Source organism: Moschus berezovskii, chromosome 3, assembly GCF_049115385.1.
Source record: "Moschus berezovskii isolate FMDL1 chromosome 3, NW_MosBer_1.0, whole genome shotgun sequence".
Lineage (NCBI taxonomy): Eukaryota > Metazoa > Chordata > Mammalia > Artiodactyla > Moschidae > Moschus > Moschus berezovskii.
This window is the reverse complement of record NC_142462.1, coordinates 52,758,576-52,773,799: the sequence shown is the minus strand read 5'-3', so window position 1 is coordinate 52,773,799 and position 15,224 is coordinate 52,758,576. Positions and strand designations below refer to the sequence as shown.

The 15,224-nt window shown below is 37.6% G+C and overlaps 1 protein-coding gene across 1 annotated transcript in view; it reads left to right on the top strand.

Moving 5' to 3' along the window:
* RELN (reelin) overlaps positions 1 to 15,224 on the top strand; it is a 593,433-nt gene that overhangs the window by 323,029 nt on the left and 255,180 nt on the right. The window contains exons 9-10 of the mRNA XM_055420724.2: positions 9,058 to 9,154; positions 11,465 to 11,705. Coding sequence (XP_055276699.2) covers positions 9,058 to 9,154; positions 11,465 to 11,705 — 338 coding nt within the window. The remainder of the gene's footprint in view (positions 1 to 9,057; positions 9,155 to 11,464; positions 11,706 to 15,224) is intronic.

Genomic DNA, 15,224 nt, shown 5'->3' with positions numbered 1-15,224 from the left:
GGAGTATAGTGGATTGGTTGAAGGCATGGATTCTGGTCTGCCCAATTCTGAATCCCATTTGGGCCTTGAGTAAATTGCTTAGCTTCTCTTTGCCTCAGTATCCTTACCTGTAAAATGAGCATGCAGAGCAGTACCTAACTGCTCAAAGCAAATGTAATTGTTCTCTTGAATTATTGGAATTTTTTTTCCTCTGTGCTTGCTGCTAAAACTTTAACGTGTCAGATTTTCTGTTTTCTCTGGATGTTGGTCCCTGCAAACTCAAATTTCCACTCTGTCAATTCTAAAGACCTTATGAAGTATGTCTCCTTATATTTTTATGTCTCGCTATCTTATTCCCAGAGCACCTTCTTTTTCTTATCAAGTAGGTGCCTTTCTTCCCCTCTAATACATTTACCAGTGATGCTAACAAACAGGAAGATAACTCTTGTGGTTCTCAGTTTTCATTTCCACATTGCACTTATACCATTTCCATTAAAGAGCTGGGAAATAGCCCAAAATGAAAGAATATATTGAAGAGGGAATATATGCCTTAACATGCCTTAAATTATTTGATAAGTAGTGATTCAGCTTAATGTTTGGCCCATGAACAAATATTTTCTCCTTCTTCTGGGATAAATGGATTTATGAAATGAAACAAAAATACTGAATCATACCTGAAATTTCTTAGTGTGGACTGGAGTGGTTTTCTAAGCACTTTTCATGTGTTAATACATTAATCTTCACAACAGTTCTATGAAGAGATTGCTATTATTATTCACATTTTACAAATGTAGAGACTGGACACAGGAAAGATTAGTGACTTGCTCAAGATTCACACAGCTAAAAAGTGTCAAATCCCAGATTACAAACCTAACAGCACACCCTCACCATCCACTCTCCTAACCCCTATACATACTTTCTCTCTGAAAGATAATGTATCAGAGGGAATTTCACTCCAAAAAATGAAGTTAAAAATTATATAGAATTATCAGTTATACTAACAAGCATTGAATTTATTAATATATAGAATTCCCTCACCTATTTAAGACTGTGTGACCCCTGGAGGACAAAATGGCAACCCATTACAGTATTCTTGCCTGGAAAATCACATAGACAGAAGAACCTGGCAGGCTACAGTCTGTGGGGGTCACAGAGTCAGACAGGAATGAGGGACTGAGCATGCACATAAGGCTATATGATGTTAAGGATACACGATGATAAGATACACCTATCATCAACAATTTTATAGCACTACAATTTAGAGTAATATTTTTCTATAAAGTTACAGTGTTATTTGGTTTCTTCCTAGACATAAAAGTGGGTTTTCTCCCTTAGAACAATGTGTTAATCTAGTTAAACACTCAAACAGAAACAAATCAACTTGAAAGGACAAGATAATGTCTTACAATTAAGAAGATATTACATTTGAGAAACTTTTTTCTTAATGTACAGGAAAATGATTCCTGATAGAGAGGTCAGAACATGTGCCTTGGGGGTGATATTCAGTGTGGCTTATGAGTATTTTGTATGACTTTGCAAACTGTTTATTTTTAATTATACTGGGCCATTATAATAAGACTTTACTAATAAGTAAAATAATTCATCTGGCTATCATTATTCTTCATATTACTTTATCTAGCTGATAAAAATGTATCATAATTACTCATGTAATCTGTCTCTGATATTTTTATTCTAAAGGCAAACTGGATTGTGTAACCATCTAAGTCATTTTAGGGCAATTTCTAGTTAATGTGGGAGAATTATTGCCCCGTTGACTATATGACAGTACCAAAATTAATCTCGGATAAGGATACATGTAGTACAAATATTCTAAAGCACAGCTCTCAGATTTTTTTTTCACTTTTGACCCAATTCAGACAAGTTGAAAATCCTTAAGTCCCATCCATCCATGGTTATAGTTCCCCCTTTCTAGTATAAATATATCTCAGTAAAAACAAACAAAAAAAAATTGACAATTTCAAATAAGCAAATTACAGCACACTCATTCACGGTCAAGCCAGAGCTGATTTCTGTTGTGTACCACAGACTGTTCTGGGTACTCAGGACACAAGTAGTAAACAAGACAGACACTGCTTTGATGGAGCTTGCATTCTAACAGGAGATGGACAATGGGCAAATAATCAAGTAAATAGATAAATTTATACACTCATAAAATGGAGTAATAAGATGCAGGATGATTGGACATTGGGGGTGAAGGTCTTTAGATTGAATGATCAAGGAAGATTTCTTTGAGGAGGTGATATTTGCACAGATCCATGAGAAAGAAGAGGGACAAATCATGGGAGAGTCTGTGGGATAGGACATGAATGGAATGAGGAAAGAATAGAGTATGAGGATATTGACATCATTAGTGTAATTGCAGGCAGAGAGGAGGTGCATAGAAGCCCTGGGATGGAGTGTCCAGGGAGGAGAAAGTCCAGAGTGGCTGAAACAAATATATGAAAAGAAGAGTGGTACAAGGGACATTCTAAGATCATGAAGGAGTTAATGTGTCATGGCAATGAGCTCATCCTTTTGTTCTAGCGACTGAGAAACCTTGAGAGAGTTTTAAGTCAGGTTGTCCTAATCACTAAAACATTTTAAAAGACTCTTTTGTTTTTGAAAGGCCTCTAATTGCTATGTGGAGGATGAATTACAGGAGGATAAAAAGGGGAGCAAGAAGACCAGCAAGACATGACCCTGACTTGACTAAGGTGGTAGCACTGCTGCTGCTGCTGCTGCTGCTAAGTCACTTCAGTCGTGTCCGACTCTGTGTGACCCCATAGACGGAAGCCCACCAGGCTCCCCCGTCCCTGGGATTCTCCAGGCAAGAACACTGGAGTGGGTTGCCATTTCCTTCTCCAATGTGTGAAAGTAAAAAGGGAAAGTGAAGTCGCTCAGTCGTGTCCGACCCTTAGCGACCCCACGGACTGCAGCCTACCAGGCTCCTCCATCCATGGGATTTTCTAGGCAATAGTACTGGCACTAGTGGAGGATAAAAGCTGAGCAGTATTTTGGAGTCAGAACTCCCAGGCTGGTGGGTTGGAAGTGGGACGTGAAGGAAAGGGAGGAACCAAAGATGACATCTAATGTTTTGTTAGTTTGAGCATCTGGAGTGGTGTCATTTGAAATGCAAAGTGTACTGAATATTTGTAAGGTGAGAAACCAGTTCTTTTGATTTTGACTTAATAAGCCTGAGATGTCCTTTTGAATCTTTAAATCTTTAAGTAGCAGTTGAATCTTTAAATGTAGATCTCATGGGAAATATCAATTCAGTTCAGTCACTCAGTCATGTCCGACTCTTTGCAGCCCCATGGACTGCAGCACGCCAGGCTTCCCTGTCCATCACCAACTTCCAGAGCTTGCTCAAACTCATGTCCATCGAGTTGGTGATGCCATCCAACCATCTTACCCTCTGTTGTCCCCTTCTCCTCCTGCCTTCATTCTTTCCCAGCATCAGGGTCTTTTCAAATGAGTCAGTTCTTCGCATCAGGTGGCCTAAGTATTGAAGTTTCAGTTTCAGCATCATTCCTTCCAATGAATATTCAAGACTGATTTCCTTTAGGATTGACTGGTTTGGTTTCCTTGCAGTACAAGGAACTCTCAAGAGTATTCTCTAACACCACAGTTCAAAAGCACCAATTCTTCGGTGCTCAGCTTTCTTTACGGTCCAACTCTCACATCCATACATGACTACTGGAAAAACCATGGCTTTGACTAGATGGACCTTTGTTGACAAAGTAATGTCTCTGTTTTTTAACATGCTGTCTAGGTTGGTCATAACTTTTCTTTCAAGGAGCAAGCATCTTTTAATTCCATGGCTACAGTCACCATCTGCAATGATTTTGGAGCCCAAGAAAATAGTCTGTCACTGTTTCCATTGTTTCCCCATCTATTTGCCATGAGGAGAATCCCGTGGACAGAGAAGCCTGGTAGACCACAGTCCACGGGGTTGCATAGAGTCGGACACGACTGAGCGATGAAACGGAACGGATGGGACTGGATGCCATGATCTTAGTTTTCTGAATGTTGAGTTTTAAGCCAACCTTTTCACTCTTCTCTTTCACTTTCATCAAGAGGCTCTTTAGTTCTTATTCGCTTTCTGCCATTAGGATGGTGTTATCTGCATACCTGAGGTTACTGATATTTCTCCCAGCATGTTGATTCCAGCTTGTGCTTCATCCAGCCAAGCATTTCGCATGATGTACTCTGCATATAAGTTAAATAAGCAGAGTGACAATACACATCCTTGTCATACTCCTTTCCCAATTTGGAACCAGTCCATTGTTCCATGTCCAGTTCTAACTGTTTTTTCTTGACCTGCATATAGATATTTGTTGTAGATATTATTTAAAGCCTCAAAGTAAAAAGAGGCAACATAGAGAGGAGAAGAGAAAGCTACCAAAACAATTTGAAATCAAGAAAGAAAAGGGCAACAATGGAGAATGAGAAGCAACAGCCAGTGAAGCAAGAGAAAGATCAAGAAGACAGTGGAAGATAGAAGAAGTTATTCAGTTAAGGGGAAAGGATGGACTGTGACAAACCCTGCTGAGAAGTGTAGTACCCTGAACATGGGGAAATGATCTGTTGATTTGGCAACATAGAGTCCCCAGCCACATAACCAAGAGTAGTTTCAGGGCGGTGCTTGAGTGTAGAAGTTTGAATGGAGGAAGGGACAGAGGATAGGCTGTGAAGAAATGGAGACAATCACTGGACAGCCCTTTTGAGAAGTTTTCCTATAACTGGAACAAAAATAGGATTGGAAAGAACAGAAGGTACAGGTGTGACATCAAGAAAAAAATTAAGATGGGATATGCTTTGTATGTTTCTATGATGTTTGTATGACAATAGGAATGATCCAGGAAACTTATTGGAAGAAATTGGTGATACAAGAGAAAGAGAGAGGAAATCTTAAAGAGCCATTGGAGATGGAATCTAGACCACATGAGAAGGTTCACCATTCTTTAGAACAGATCACTTCATCCATTATAACAGGAGGATGGCAGGGTACACTGGTAGAGTGATTGAAATGGAGGGTATTACTCTCTGGTTTCTATTTTTATTAACTATATATGGTGCATTGTTAATCTAATAAGAATGAACATAGATATATGATTTTATGTTAAAATTCCAAAAAATTTTTTAAAAACAGTATTTTTATACATAATTTGATAATACAGAGCAAATTATTTAAATGGCACAAATTCTAGCCACAAATTCAATAGCACAAATTCAGGACATCATCAATGAAAGGTGGTTTTGTTGCAAGATAGTTTCAAGGCATTATGTAGGTATTTGCTTTAGCAAAGGAGTAGAGATGGCTTGTAGTCATATTGCAGTACACATATGTCTTAAGTATAGGACAAACTTTAAGCCAATATTAGTCCAGAAATGTTGCTGAAAAAATTGTCTATCAGTATGTACTATGGGATTGACTAAATAACCAATAGTAATGCAAATGACAGTTATAGTAAATAAATATAGATTTACTTTATCATTTATCAGTTTATTTGTCAATTTTAAATCAAGAATTGCCAACCAAGACCAACTGGAAACAACACTCATGAGGTACCTTTAACATAAATATCCTGTCCTCCCCCAAGCTGGGGGTATGACAGTAATCCTGGTGTGTGTACCTCTACATGGAAACCAGAATTCCTACACTGTTGTATTAGGGTTCCCAGTGAGTTCTAGAAGTTCATCAATTTTATTTATGAATACCATACTTCAGGAACCTGTCATCACTTTATAGGCTTTATATCCTTGATATAAGTAAAACTGATAATATATGAAATTTCCTCATTTGCCAGTAAGAACCAAAGAAAGAGTTTGCATTTCAGACCCATTTCAGTCCATTAATGGTTCTCGGACCATACTTTTATAACCATAGTTCTAAGTTATCTTCTTATCTTCAGCAATTCTTAAAATCTTTGCAAAATTGCTACTTTAGAGTGAAGGATAGCAATTACATTGGAGTGATCCGAAGGAGAGAAAATGGACCTGTACATGAGAGGATATTTTGCATTTTTCATTTGAGTTTGTTTTTCCTTTCTGGTTTTAAATATCAACTTTGGCAATTAAAGAACTTTGATTTAGAGGAGGAAAAAAGAAGTACCTGTTGCAGGTGGCACCTGCTTATTATTGTCTCCTCACTGCATCAGAGGTGCTTTGAGGTATGTGATAGTGCTGCACCACTGTGTCTGGGAGCAGGGAGTTGGAGATGACTTTAGGCTCCTGGGCACATGGATGTTAATTAAGTCTTTCCTCTCCTCATTGCAGACAGAGTCAAGCAACCATTTTCAGTCTGGGCAAGGACAAATCTTATTCTACTGACCCAAGTCTATGTGACAGTTGGGCTGCAGTTCAGAAGGGCTTATCTGAAGAAGAAATTCACCTAGTCTATGTGGAACAGCTATATTCATTGTGGGAGTGGCTGCTGCTGCTGCTGCTAAGTCACTTCAGTCGTGTCCGACTCTGTGTGACCCCACAGACGGCAGTCCACCAGGCCCCCCGTCCCTGGGATTCTCCAGGCAAGAACACTGGAGTGGGTTGCCATTTCCTTCTCCAATGTGTGAAAGTGAAAGTGAAGTCGCTCAGTCATGTCTGACTTGTAGCGACTCCATGGACTGCAGCCCATCAGGCTCCTCCGTCCATGGGATTTTCTAGGCAAGAGTACTGGAGTGGCTTGCCATTGCCTTCTCCGTAGTGGGAGTGGAGAATCAATTATTCATTGGCTTGGCACCATTGGGGATGGTAGTTTGATAGGAGTGGCCCCAAAGGGAAACATGTATACAAAGCCAACTGATTCTCTTGGGTGATGCTTCTTCCAGGAGGGGAAGTTCCCATGGCATGGGCAGTGCCTCTCTTCTGGTTGTCCATTTGTACCTAACACCCCAGTCCTGGTCTTCTAGTTATCCACTCCTCTGTTGGAATCCCTGTGGCTTTTGAGCCATCTTTTCATGTAGGAACCCTTTAAAGATAACCCTGGGCTAGTTCTGTTTTCCAGGGTACACCTTTAGTCTGTAGGATCTGTGTACCTTTATCTCACCAGGGCTGGATGTACTGCTTTATCCTGAAGGGACTGAGAAATGGTTGATGGATTGTAAGAAGGGAGTAACAAGATTCGGTTCATTTGTGGAAAGTGCACTGGCAAGAGTGTGGCTGGGTGAGGACATGTGAGGCTGGAGACCAACTAATCACTATTGCAAAGTTCTGGCAAGAGCTACTGAGAATCCATTGACAATAATGAGGAGGAAATGGGTTCAGAAGATATTAACATTTTAAATACAAAATAATGACTAAGTAAGTAAAAGTGAGTCACCTGCCAGGTACCTTTTATTTTAATGAGCGCTCATAAACTTATCGTACTATTCTTACAACAAGAATGCTGGAGTAGTTTGCATAGTGAAAGACAGGGAAGCCTGGTGTGCTGTAGTCCATGGGGTTGCAGAGTCGGACATGACTTAGCAACTGGACAATGACAATAAACTTATTCTCACAACAGTAAACACTTTTTCTCCCAACAGTGAGATGATAACATAAGAAAATAGGGAGGGATCATATTGGTTATCAGGGTCATAGCTAAACACATTTTTTATTTTAATGTTTATCAGCTTTCCTGTTCTTTTTCAATTTGTAAACAGTTTCCACTGAATTGCTTCTGTGAGGGGCATTTTTGGTCTTCATTTGTTCTCGCCTTTCCATTTTGAGGATTCACCTCAGGCACTTGCTTTTAAGTACTTAACCTTGTATAAAACAGAAAGGAAGCACATAAATACCATTTACATTCTTTCGGCTAGTGTGAACTGCCTTTTGAAAAACAAATTGTCTGCCAGACCTCATACGTGTTTGTGTTGAAGTTTGTCTCACATAATCCTGGCCATTTCCATTTCCAGCCCGACAGTTTGATATTTATTTTAAGCAGCTGCTTAAGAAAGGTAGAACTTAAATGATCAAACAGCATAAGGTAGGTTTCTGTTTGAGTTCAAGGTTATTGTGTAGCTTTCTTTTCAGTAGTCTTTTTTCATTGACATTCTAGCTGTGAGAATAAATCTAGGAAAACTGCTGTTTGGCCTTTTTAACTCACTGCCAGCCTTGGCGATGGCAAACTAACTGGTGTTGTACTAAACACCACTGAAATAAAATAAATGAGTCTGATTAAAGCTTGGAACTCTTGAGTGCTACAAATATAAAAACCATCAACAGATGCCGTTTGCTAAAACCACAGCTCCTCTAGCAGATGGGGGAAAGTTAAACATAAAATATGCTATTTCTTTTTCATTTGGTTCATTTGTTTTTAATATAGTATAAAAAGCCTGCTACTGAGTTCCAGTAAACTTCTGGCTTATGTTTCATGGCTGTTTTGGGAAGTGTGTTTTATTATAAGAATTCATTAAACATGTTAAAACGAATTCTTATCAGAGTTTAAAACTGTCTTTGGTTTTCATATATCCAATACTGAAAATAATCATGAAAAACAATGACCAGATATCCACAATGGAAAATAATGTTTCTCTTTCAAATCTTTGATGGTGGACTGTAGTAAAGCAATATCAATAATATCGCTAATATTTCTCATTCATTTAGTACTTGAATTTACAGTGTTTTAATTTCTCATAGTCATATGCAACTGAGCAACTAAGCAGCAGCAGCATGCTACATCATAAGTTAAATAACACACACACAGAAGAGTGCTATTTTTACTCTGCATGCAATTGAATGACTGACATGCCACTTTCTACAAGCATTATTAATATTAACTTTCAAGAACCATAATCGCATTATTAATCATTCTATAATATTCAGATATTTCTTGGCCTAGAACAGAGTGTTTATATTTAATTTAGAAGTTTGTGTATCTCTAAAGAGACCCGCAGTTTACTTTTTTCTTGACTCAAAATTGTTTATCTAATATTTATCAGAATAGATCACAAGAAGTTTTAGCATAGTTAGAAGGATGGGGAAATGATCAAATAACTAAGTGGTTAGAAAATTATCTAGCGTATTTATCAGGAAGGATAATATGTAATCACACTGTTCTTTTTTAACTTTGAAATTTATTGTTATTGCTGCTTACAGGTTCAGGTTCATGTCGCTATAGTTATTCAGACCCTTGTATCATCGTGTCATATGCCAAGAATAATACTGCGGACTGGATTCAGCTTGAGAAAATTAGGTTTGTTATCATTTAAAGTATCGTCATAAATTTTGTTGTAGGTGTTCTGCTTCCCTGTTTACCTTCATTCTACCACTGGCTTTATTCTTCATGGTTAAAAGTACTCTGGTTGTTAATTATGTTGAATTACATGAATGCACATATTTACCTGCATATTACCTGCTCTATTTGAAGAACGTGTTGTTAAAACTGTCATTTTTCCATTCACTACTTCCCACTGTTAGTAGTAGCTATAACAAATTATTTATTTTTGGTAAAAGTACATTTGAGATAGTAACCTTTCTGATGGGATTCTCCACAAAATAACATCACCATCTGTCTCTCTAGGTGGCCTGGCTGTGACCTGGTTTATAGGCCTAGAAATGTATCAGATTACTACCTAAATTCCTTCCAGTCTGTGATGACAATTAGTTAACAGCCTTTTGGATCTAATCCCTGGTTCTGTAATTTTCCTTCTAACTTCCCTAAGGCCAGTTCTAAAATTCTGTTATAATTGTGATGTGAGTTGTAATCATTTATTACATTTTCTTTATTAAAAAAAAAAAACCCTTCATAAGAAAATGAGGTTGGATGCTTAAAGAGGGAGAAGCTCATTGGGGTTGAAAATATTTGATTAAATTTAGCAAAACTCAGACTATGTAACCATTTTTGTGCAGTTTAAATCATAAAATAAACTTCAGAATGGATGCCAATTTCAGGTATGGTGAGGTATTTAAAGGAAAAAAATACCTTGAAATTTTATTAAGTGGTTTTTCTGCTCAGTTCAGTTCTTAAATTAGTATGACTCAAATAGAACATTTTCCATCAGTTCTGTGACAGTTTTCTTTTTTTTCATGCTATTTTCCCTACCATATTTCCATGTTGAAAAAAATGTGATTTATTTGGGCAAGAAGAATAAATATTAGGTTCTTACTCTTTAATATTAAAAATTTGTAGTATTTGAAATAAAAATAAAATCTCATAAATTCAAGTTCTATTTCAACCAAAACTTGAGAAAAGTAATTCTAACTCATGGATTTTAAATTGTCTCCCTCTGTGACAGGATAAAATATTATTTATAGATACCTGTTACAAGCCAAACTCTGACATACTGTGCCAATTGCCAATTTTATAACAGAGCATTTGCTATTCCTTCTAATTTTTAGTAGTTATAATGAAAATCCTTTCATATTAAGTACTGATTTATATAAATGGCTTTAAGCAAAGCAGCATACGTATTGGAAGTTTTACTCATATGCCTCCATTTTTCCCTAATATATCTCATAGTTTAGATAAATTGTAGTGTATATTTCTTGCTGAATAACAGCTGTATGCTTCTGATATGACAAATAGTGAGTGTATACATTTAATTATAAGATATAGAGATCACATTCAGTTGATTCTATTTATTTTTCACTACGTAAGACTTTCAATTTTAGGCCATGCATCAAACTATCATTCTCATTAATGCAAATTTACTCTTAGTGATCAGAGTGGACATATTTTCAATCACTTCCTAAAACTAAAATATGTTATCTTTGTTGACTTAAATTATTTTTGAAGTTAAAAACATAGTCATCATTAAATGTTTTAAAGGAAAGGGGAATTGATTACCCCCAAAGGTAAGGCACACCATTCATAATCTACACTGACAATCCTACAGATTTATATGTGCTTCATTGGTGAGTGAAAAATATGGCTTTTCTCTAGTCCTTTCAAAACTGATTTATAGTAAGCCCCAGGTACTACTAGTTTGCATTTTAGTACCACTTTTAATCTTGGCTAAGGCCATCATTTTTACTACAGCAGATTTCTACTTTGGTAGAATAAAATGTTTAACATAAATATTAAATAGCAAAGGACTAGATATAAAATTTCAAAGTAAGAATGAAAATTAAGATAATTTTACAGTTTCTCTCCTTTTTTTCTTCTTAGTATCATATAAAGTGTATAGTTTTAGATTGAGTATCTACCATTTACAAAATACTGTGCTGGATAATTTTTTACAAGAGCCACGGCAGTTGTGTACCATTTTTTCTTCAATTATCCATTTACTGGCTTACCTGAGTATACTTACTGCCTGCCTTGTGCTAAAAGTAGAGCTCTTTAAGACATTTAATATTTAAATTCCCATCACTCAATATGGATATCTTAATAACCACATATATTAAAAGGTTTAAGGGGTATAAGATTATGAGTATTTCATCCGTAATGTATAATGTTTTTAAGATAAGAAAACCACAATCTTAAATAAGAAACAAAATGGATCTATAAGAAAGATAAAGTAGACACTGTTGAACTTTATTGTGGCACCAATTCTCATCTCTCCAGAGCCCCTTCCAATGTCAGTACTATCATCCACATCCTCTACCTTCCTGAAGATGCCAAAGGGGAGAATGTCCAGTTTCAGTGGAAGCAGGAGAATCTACAAGTAGGTGAAGTGTATGAAGCCTGCTGGGCCTTAGATAACATCCTCGTCATCAACTCAGCTCACAGACAAGTTGTTTTAGAAGACAATCTGGATCCAGTAGACACGGGCAACTGGCTTTTCTTCCCAGGAGCCACAGTGAAGGTTTGATCTCTCTTTCGCTCCTTCTCTTCTCCTCTAAAACCTAAAGCTCAATAAACCAAATTGTACTAAACCACTATTTTACTAAAGTATTTTGTTAAGTGAAAGTTGCTCAGCTGGTAAAGAATCCATGTGCAATGTGGGAGACCTGGGTTCAATCCCTGGGTTGGGAAGATCCCCTGGAGAAGGGAAAGGCTACCCACTCCAGTATTCTGGTCTGGAGAATTCCATGGACTCTATAGTCCATGGGGTCATGAAGTATTTTACTAAAACCACTATTAAAAGAATAGGTAATATCACTTTACCCTCACCTGTAAGAATGGGAAATCATTCATTTGTTCATCCTTTGAACAAGTATTTTTGAGAACCCATGGTGCCATGTACTGGGCTGAACCTGGAGAATATAACCAACAAAAGGCAGATATGTCTTTTCCTTTGATTGTCTGTCAGTTTAATGGGAGTTTACATATAGCAACATGCATGTGCAAAACAGCATATTTGTTGAGTTGCTGGGAAAGTTTAAGGTGCTGTAGAAATACAATGTACAGTGCCAGATCCAGACTTGAGAGATTAGGAAGGCTATCCAAGAGAATAGGAATAGACTGAAGGGTCATTTCAAACTGGCCAGATGGAAAGACTAGTGTTTCTAGAATCATAAATCACATACATAAAGGCTAGAAGATGATAGCACAAAGCAGAGGCCTTCGGCAGTGTTTGAAATGCTTGTCTAATAGATACTGAGTTGAGACTTGTGATAAAGTCTGAAGATATGACCAGTGATGAAATCTTAAAGTCTTAAAGCTCATTTTTTGAATTAAAATCACTGGTTTGCGTGCCCAGAGAGTGTGTGGCATAAGATACTATGTCAAGGTGATATTTTAAGATACTGTTTGATCTTCAACTGGACTCTCAAGTTTCAAGTATGAAAAAAATAAAGTACAGATGCAGATTGGTGAGTTTTTAAAAATGTGACTCACTGTTACAAAAAAAAAGGACCTCTGTGCTGCATGGGGGTGAGGTCACAGAAGTCACAAGCAGAATATAGAGCTCTAAGACACTCATCTCCTTTAAATAATTTATGGGTTGCAAATTATTTAGACTACTTCCCTGGTGGTTCAGTGGTTAAAACTTTGCTTTCCAAGGGGGGTCGGCGGGGAGGGCAGGTTCAAACTCTGGTTGGGAAGTTAAGACCCCACATGCTATGTAGTATGACCAAAAAGTAAAAAATAAATAAATTATTTAGGAAAACTTGACCTTCTTAGAAAACCCTCCTGACACAGTTAAGTTGGTGCTTAGCAAGTCAAACTCTAGATACTGGCTAGCATTAGGAACAGACATCATCTTTGCTCAACATGAGAAAACACCCAGTAAACCTTATGGAGATTTGTTCTGATAAAGACTGTAAAACTTTGGTTCCTTTGTATCCTTTAAAGAGTCATGGATGCCTTTCATAGGAGTATGGAAAAGAACCTTTGTAAGGATAGCCCGTATCATATCCCACTACTACTTAATTAAGAGAAGGATTTCTGTTGTCACTGTTCACCATTGGCAAGACATGTAAACCCAGGAAACACATGGAGACCTCAGGGCCTGGGATTCACATTCTTTTCCCATGATGATCATTTGGTAATTATTTGATCTCAGTTCCCTTTACTATATATTATATGTACTTTTTGTGCCTTTTTCATAAGCTATCATTATACTAATTTATTTAACTTTTTGGTTTCTTAATGCATTGTACTTTGGAACCACCCATGTTAAAAATGTATGAAGTATGGGTTTGCTGGGTAATTCAGTTCAGTTCAGTTCAGTCGCTCAGTCGTGTCCGACTCTTTGCGACCCCATGAGTCACAGCACGCCAGGCCTCCCTGTCCATCACCAACTCCCGGAGTTCACTCAAACGCATGTCCATCGAGTCGGTGATGCCATCCAGCCATCTCATTCTCTGTCGTCCCCTTCTCCTCCTGCCCCCAATCCCTCCCAGGATCAGAGTCTTTTCCAGTGAGTCAGCTCGTCGCATGAGGTGGCCAAAGTATTGGAGTTTCAGCTTTAGCATCAGTCCTTCCAATGAACACCCAGGACTGATCTCCTTTAGAATGGACTGGCTGGATCTCCTTGCAGTCCAAGGGACTCTCAAGAGTCTTCTTCAGCACCACAGTTCAAAAGATTCAATTCTTCGATGCTCAGCTTTCTTCACAGTCCAACTCTCACATCCATACATGACCACGGGAAAAACCATAGCCTTGACTAGACAGAACTTGGTTGGCAAAGTAATGTCTCTGCTTTTTAATATGCTATCTAGGTTGGTCATAACTTTCCTTCCAAGGAGTAAGCGTCTTTTAATTTCATGGCTACAATCACCATCTGCAGTGATTTTGGAGCCCAAAAAAATAAAGTCTGACTCTGTTTCCACTGTTTCCCCATCTATTTCCCATGAAGTGATGGGACCAGATGCCATGATCTTAGTTTTCTGAATGTTGAGCTTCAACCCAACTTTTTCACTCTGCTGGATCATGGAAAAAGCAAGAGAGTTCCAGAAAAACATCTATTTCTGCTTCATTGACTATGCCAAAGCCTTTGACTGTGTGGATCACAATAAACTGTGGAACATTCTGAAAGAGATGGGAATACCAGACCACCTGACCTGCCTCTTGGGAAACCTGTATGCAGGTCAGGAAGCAACAGTTAGAACTGGACATGGAACAACGGACTGGTTCCAAATAGGAAAGGGAGTACGTCATGGTTGTATATTGTCACCCTGCTTATTTAACTTATATGCAGAGTACATCATGAGGAACGCTGGGCTGGAAGAAGCACAAGCTGGAATCAAGATTGCCGGGAGAAATATCAATAACCTCAGATATTCAGATGACACCACCCTTATGGCAGAAAGTGAAGAGGAACTAAAAAAGCCTCTTGATGAAAGTGAAAGAGGAGAGTGAAAAAGTTGGCTTGAAGCTCAACATAGTAATGCTTACTTAAATTATTACTTTGTGTGGAGTATACTTGTGCTTTGTGGAAGCACATCTTCCTACTAAGCTTACTAATCACACATTTGAGACTTGCCTAGTTACCTACTTGCCTAGTTGCCTATTAAGAAAAAATCACTGTAGTAATAGTTTGTACCAGGGTCTTTGGCTATCATATAGAAGCTTTTCTCTAATGTTTCTTTTTAAAATTTTAAATAAGTGCAATGATAAAATCTAAGATTGTCATTTTAACTCACTTATATGACCAACCTTTTGCATTTTGACTCAAACCTCTAGCATGAAAAAATTGCTTTTGCCCAGTGATTTGGAGTTCTAGAAATAAAAATTGTTTATTTAAACTCTATGCAATTTCTCCATCAAATATTTTTCCTTTAGTGGTCGGCCTCTGAGTTGAAAACACAGTACAACCAATTAGAAGACATATCTCAATGTTCCTATTGGTCATAGGACATGTTTTGAACATTGCTTTATTTTGGACTTTTTAGTTTAGAGAGTAATGTTTGTTTGTTCAGACTGTATGTTGTCTTTTCTT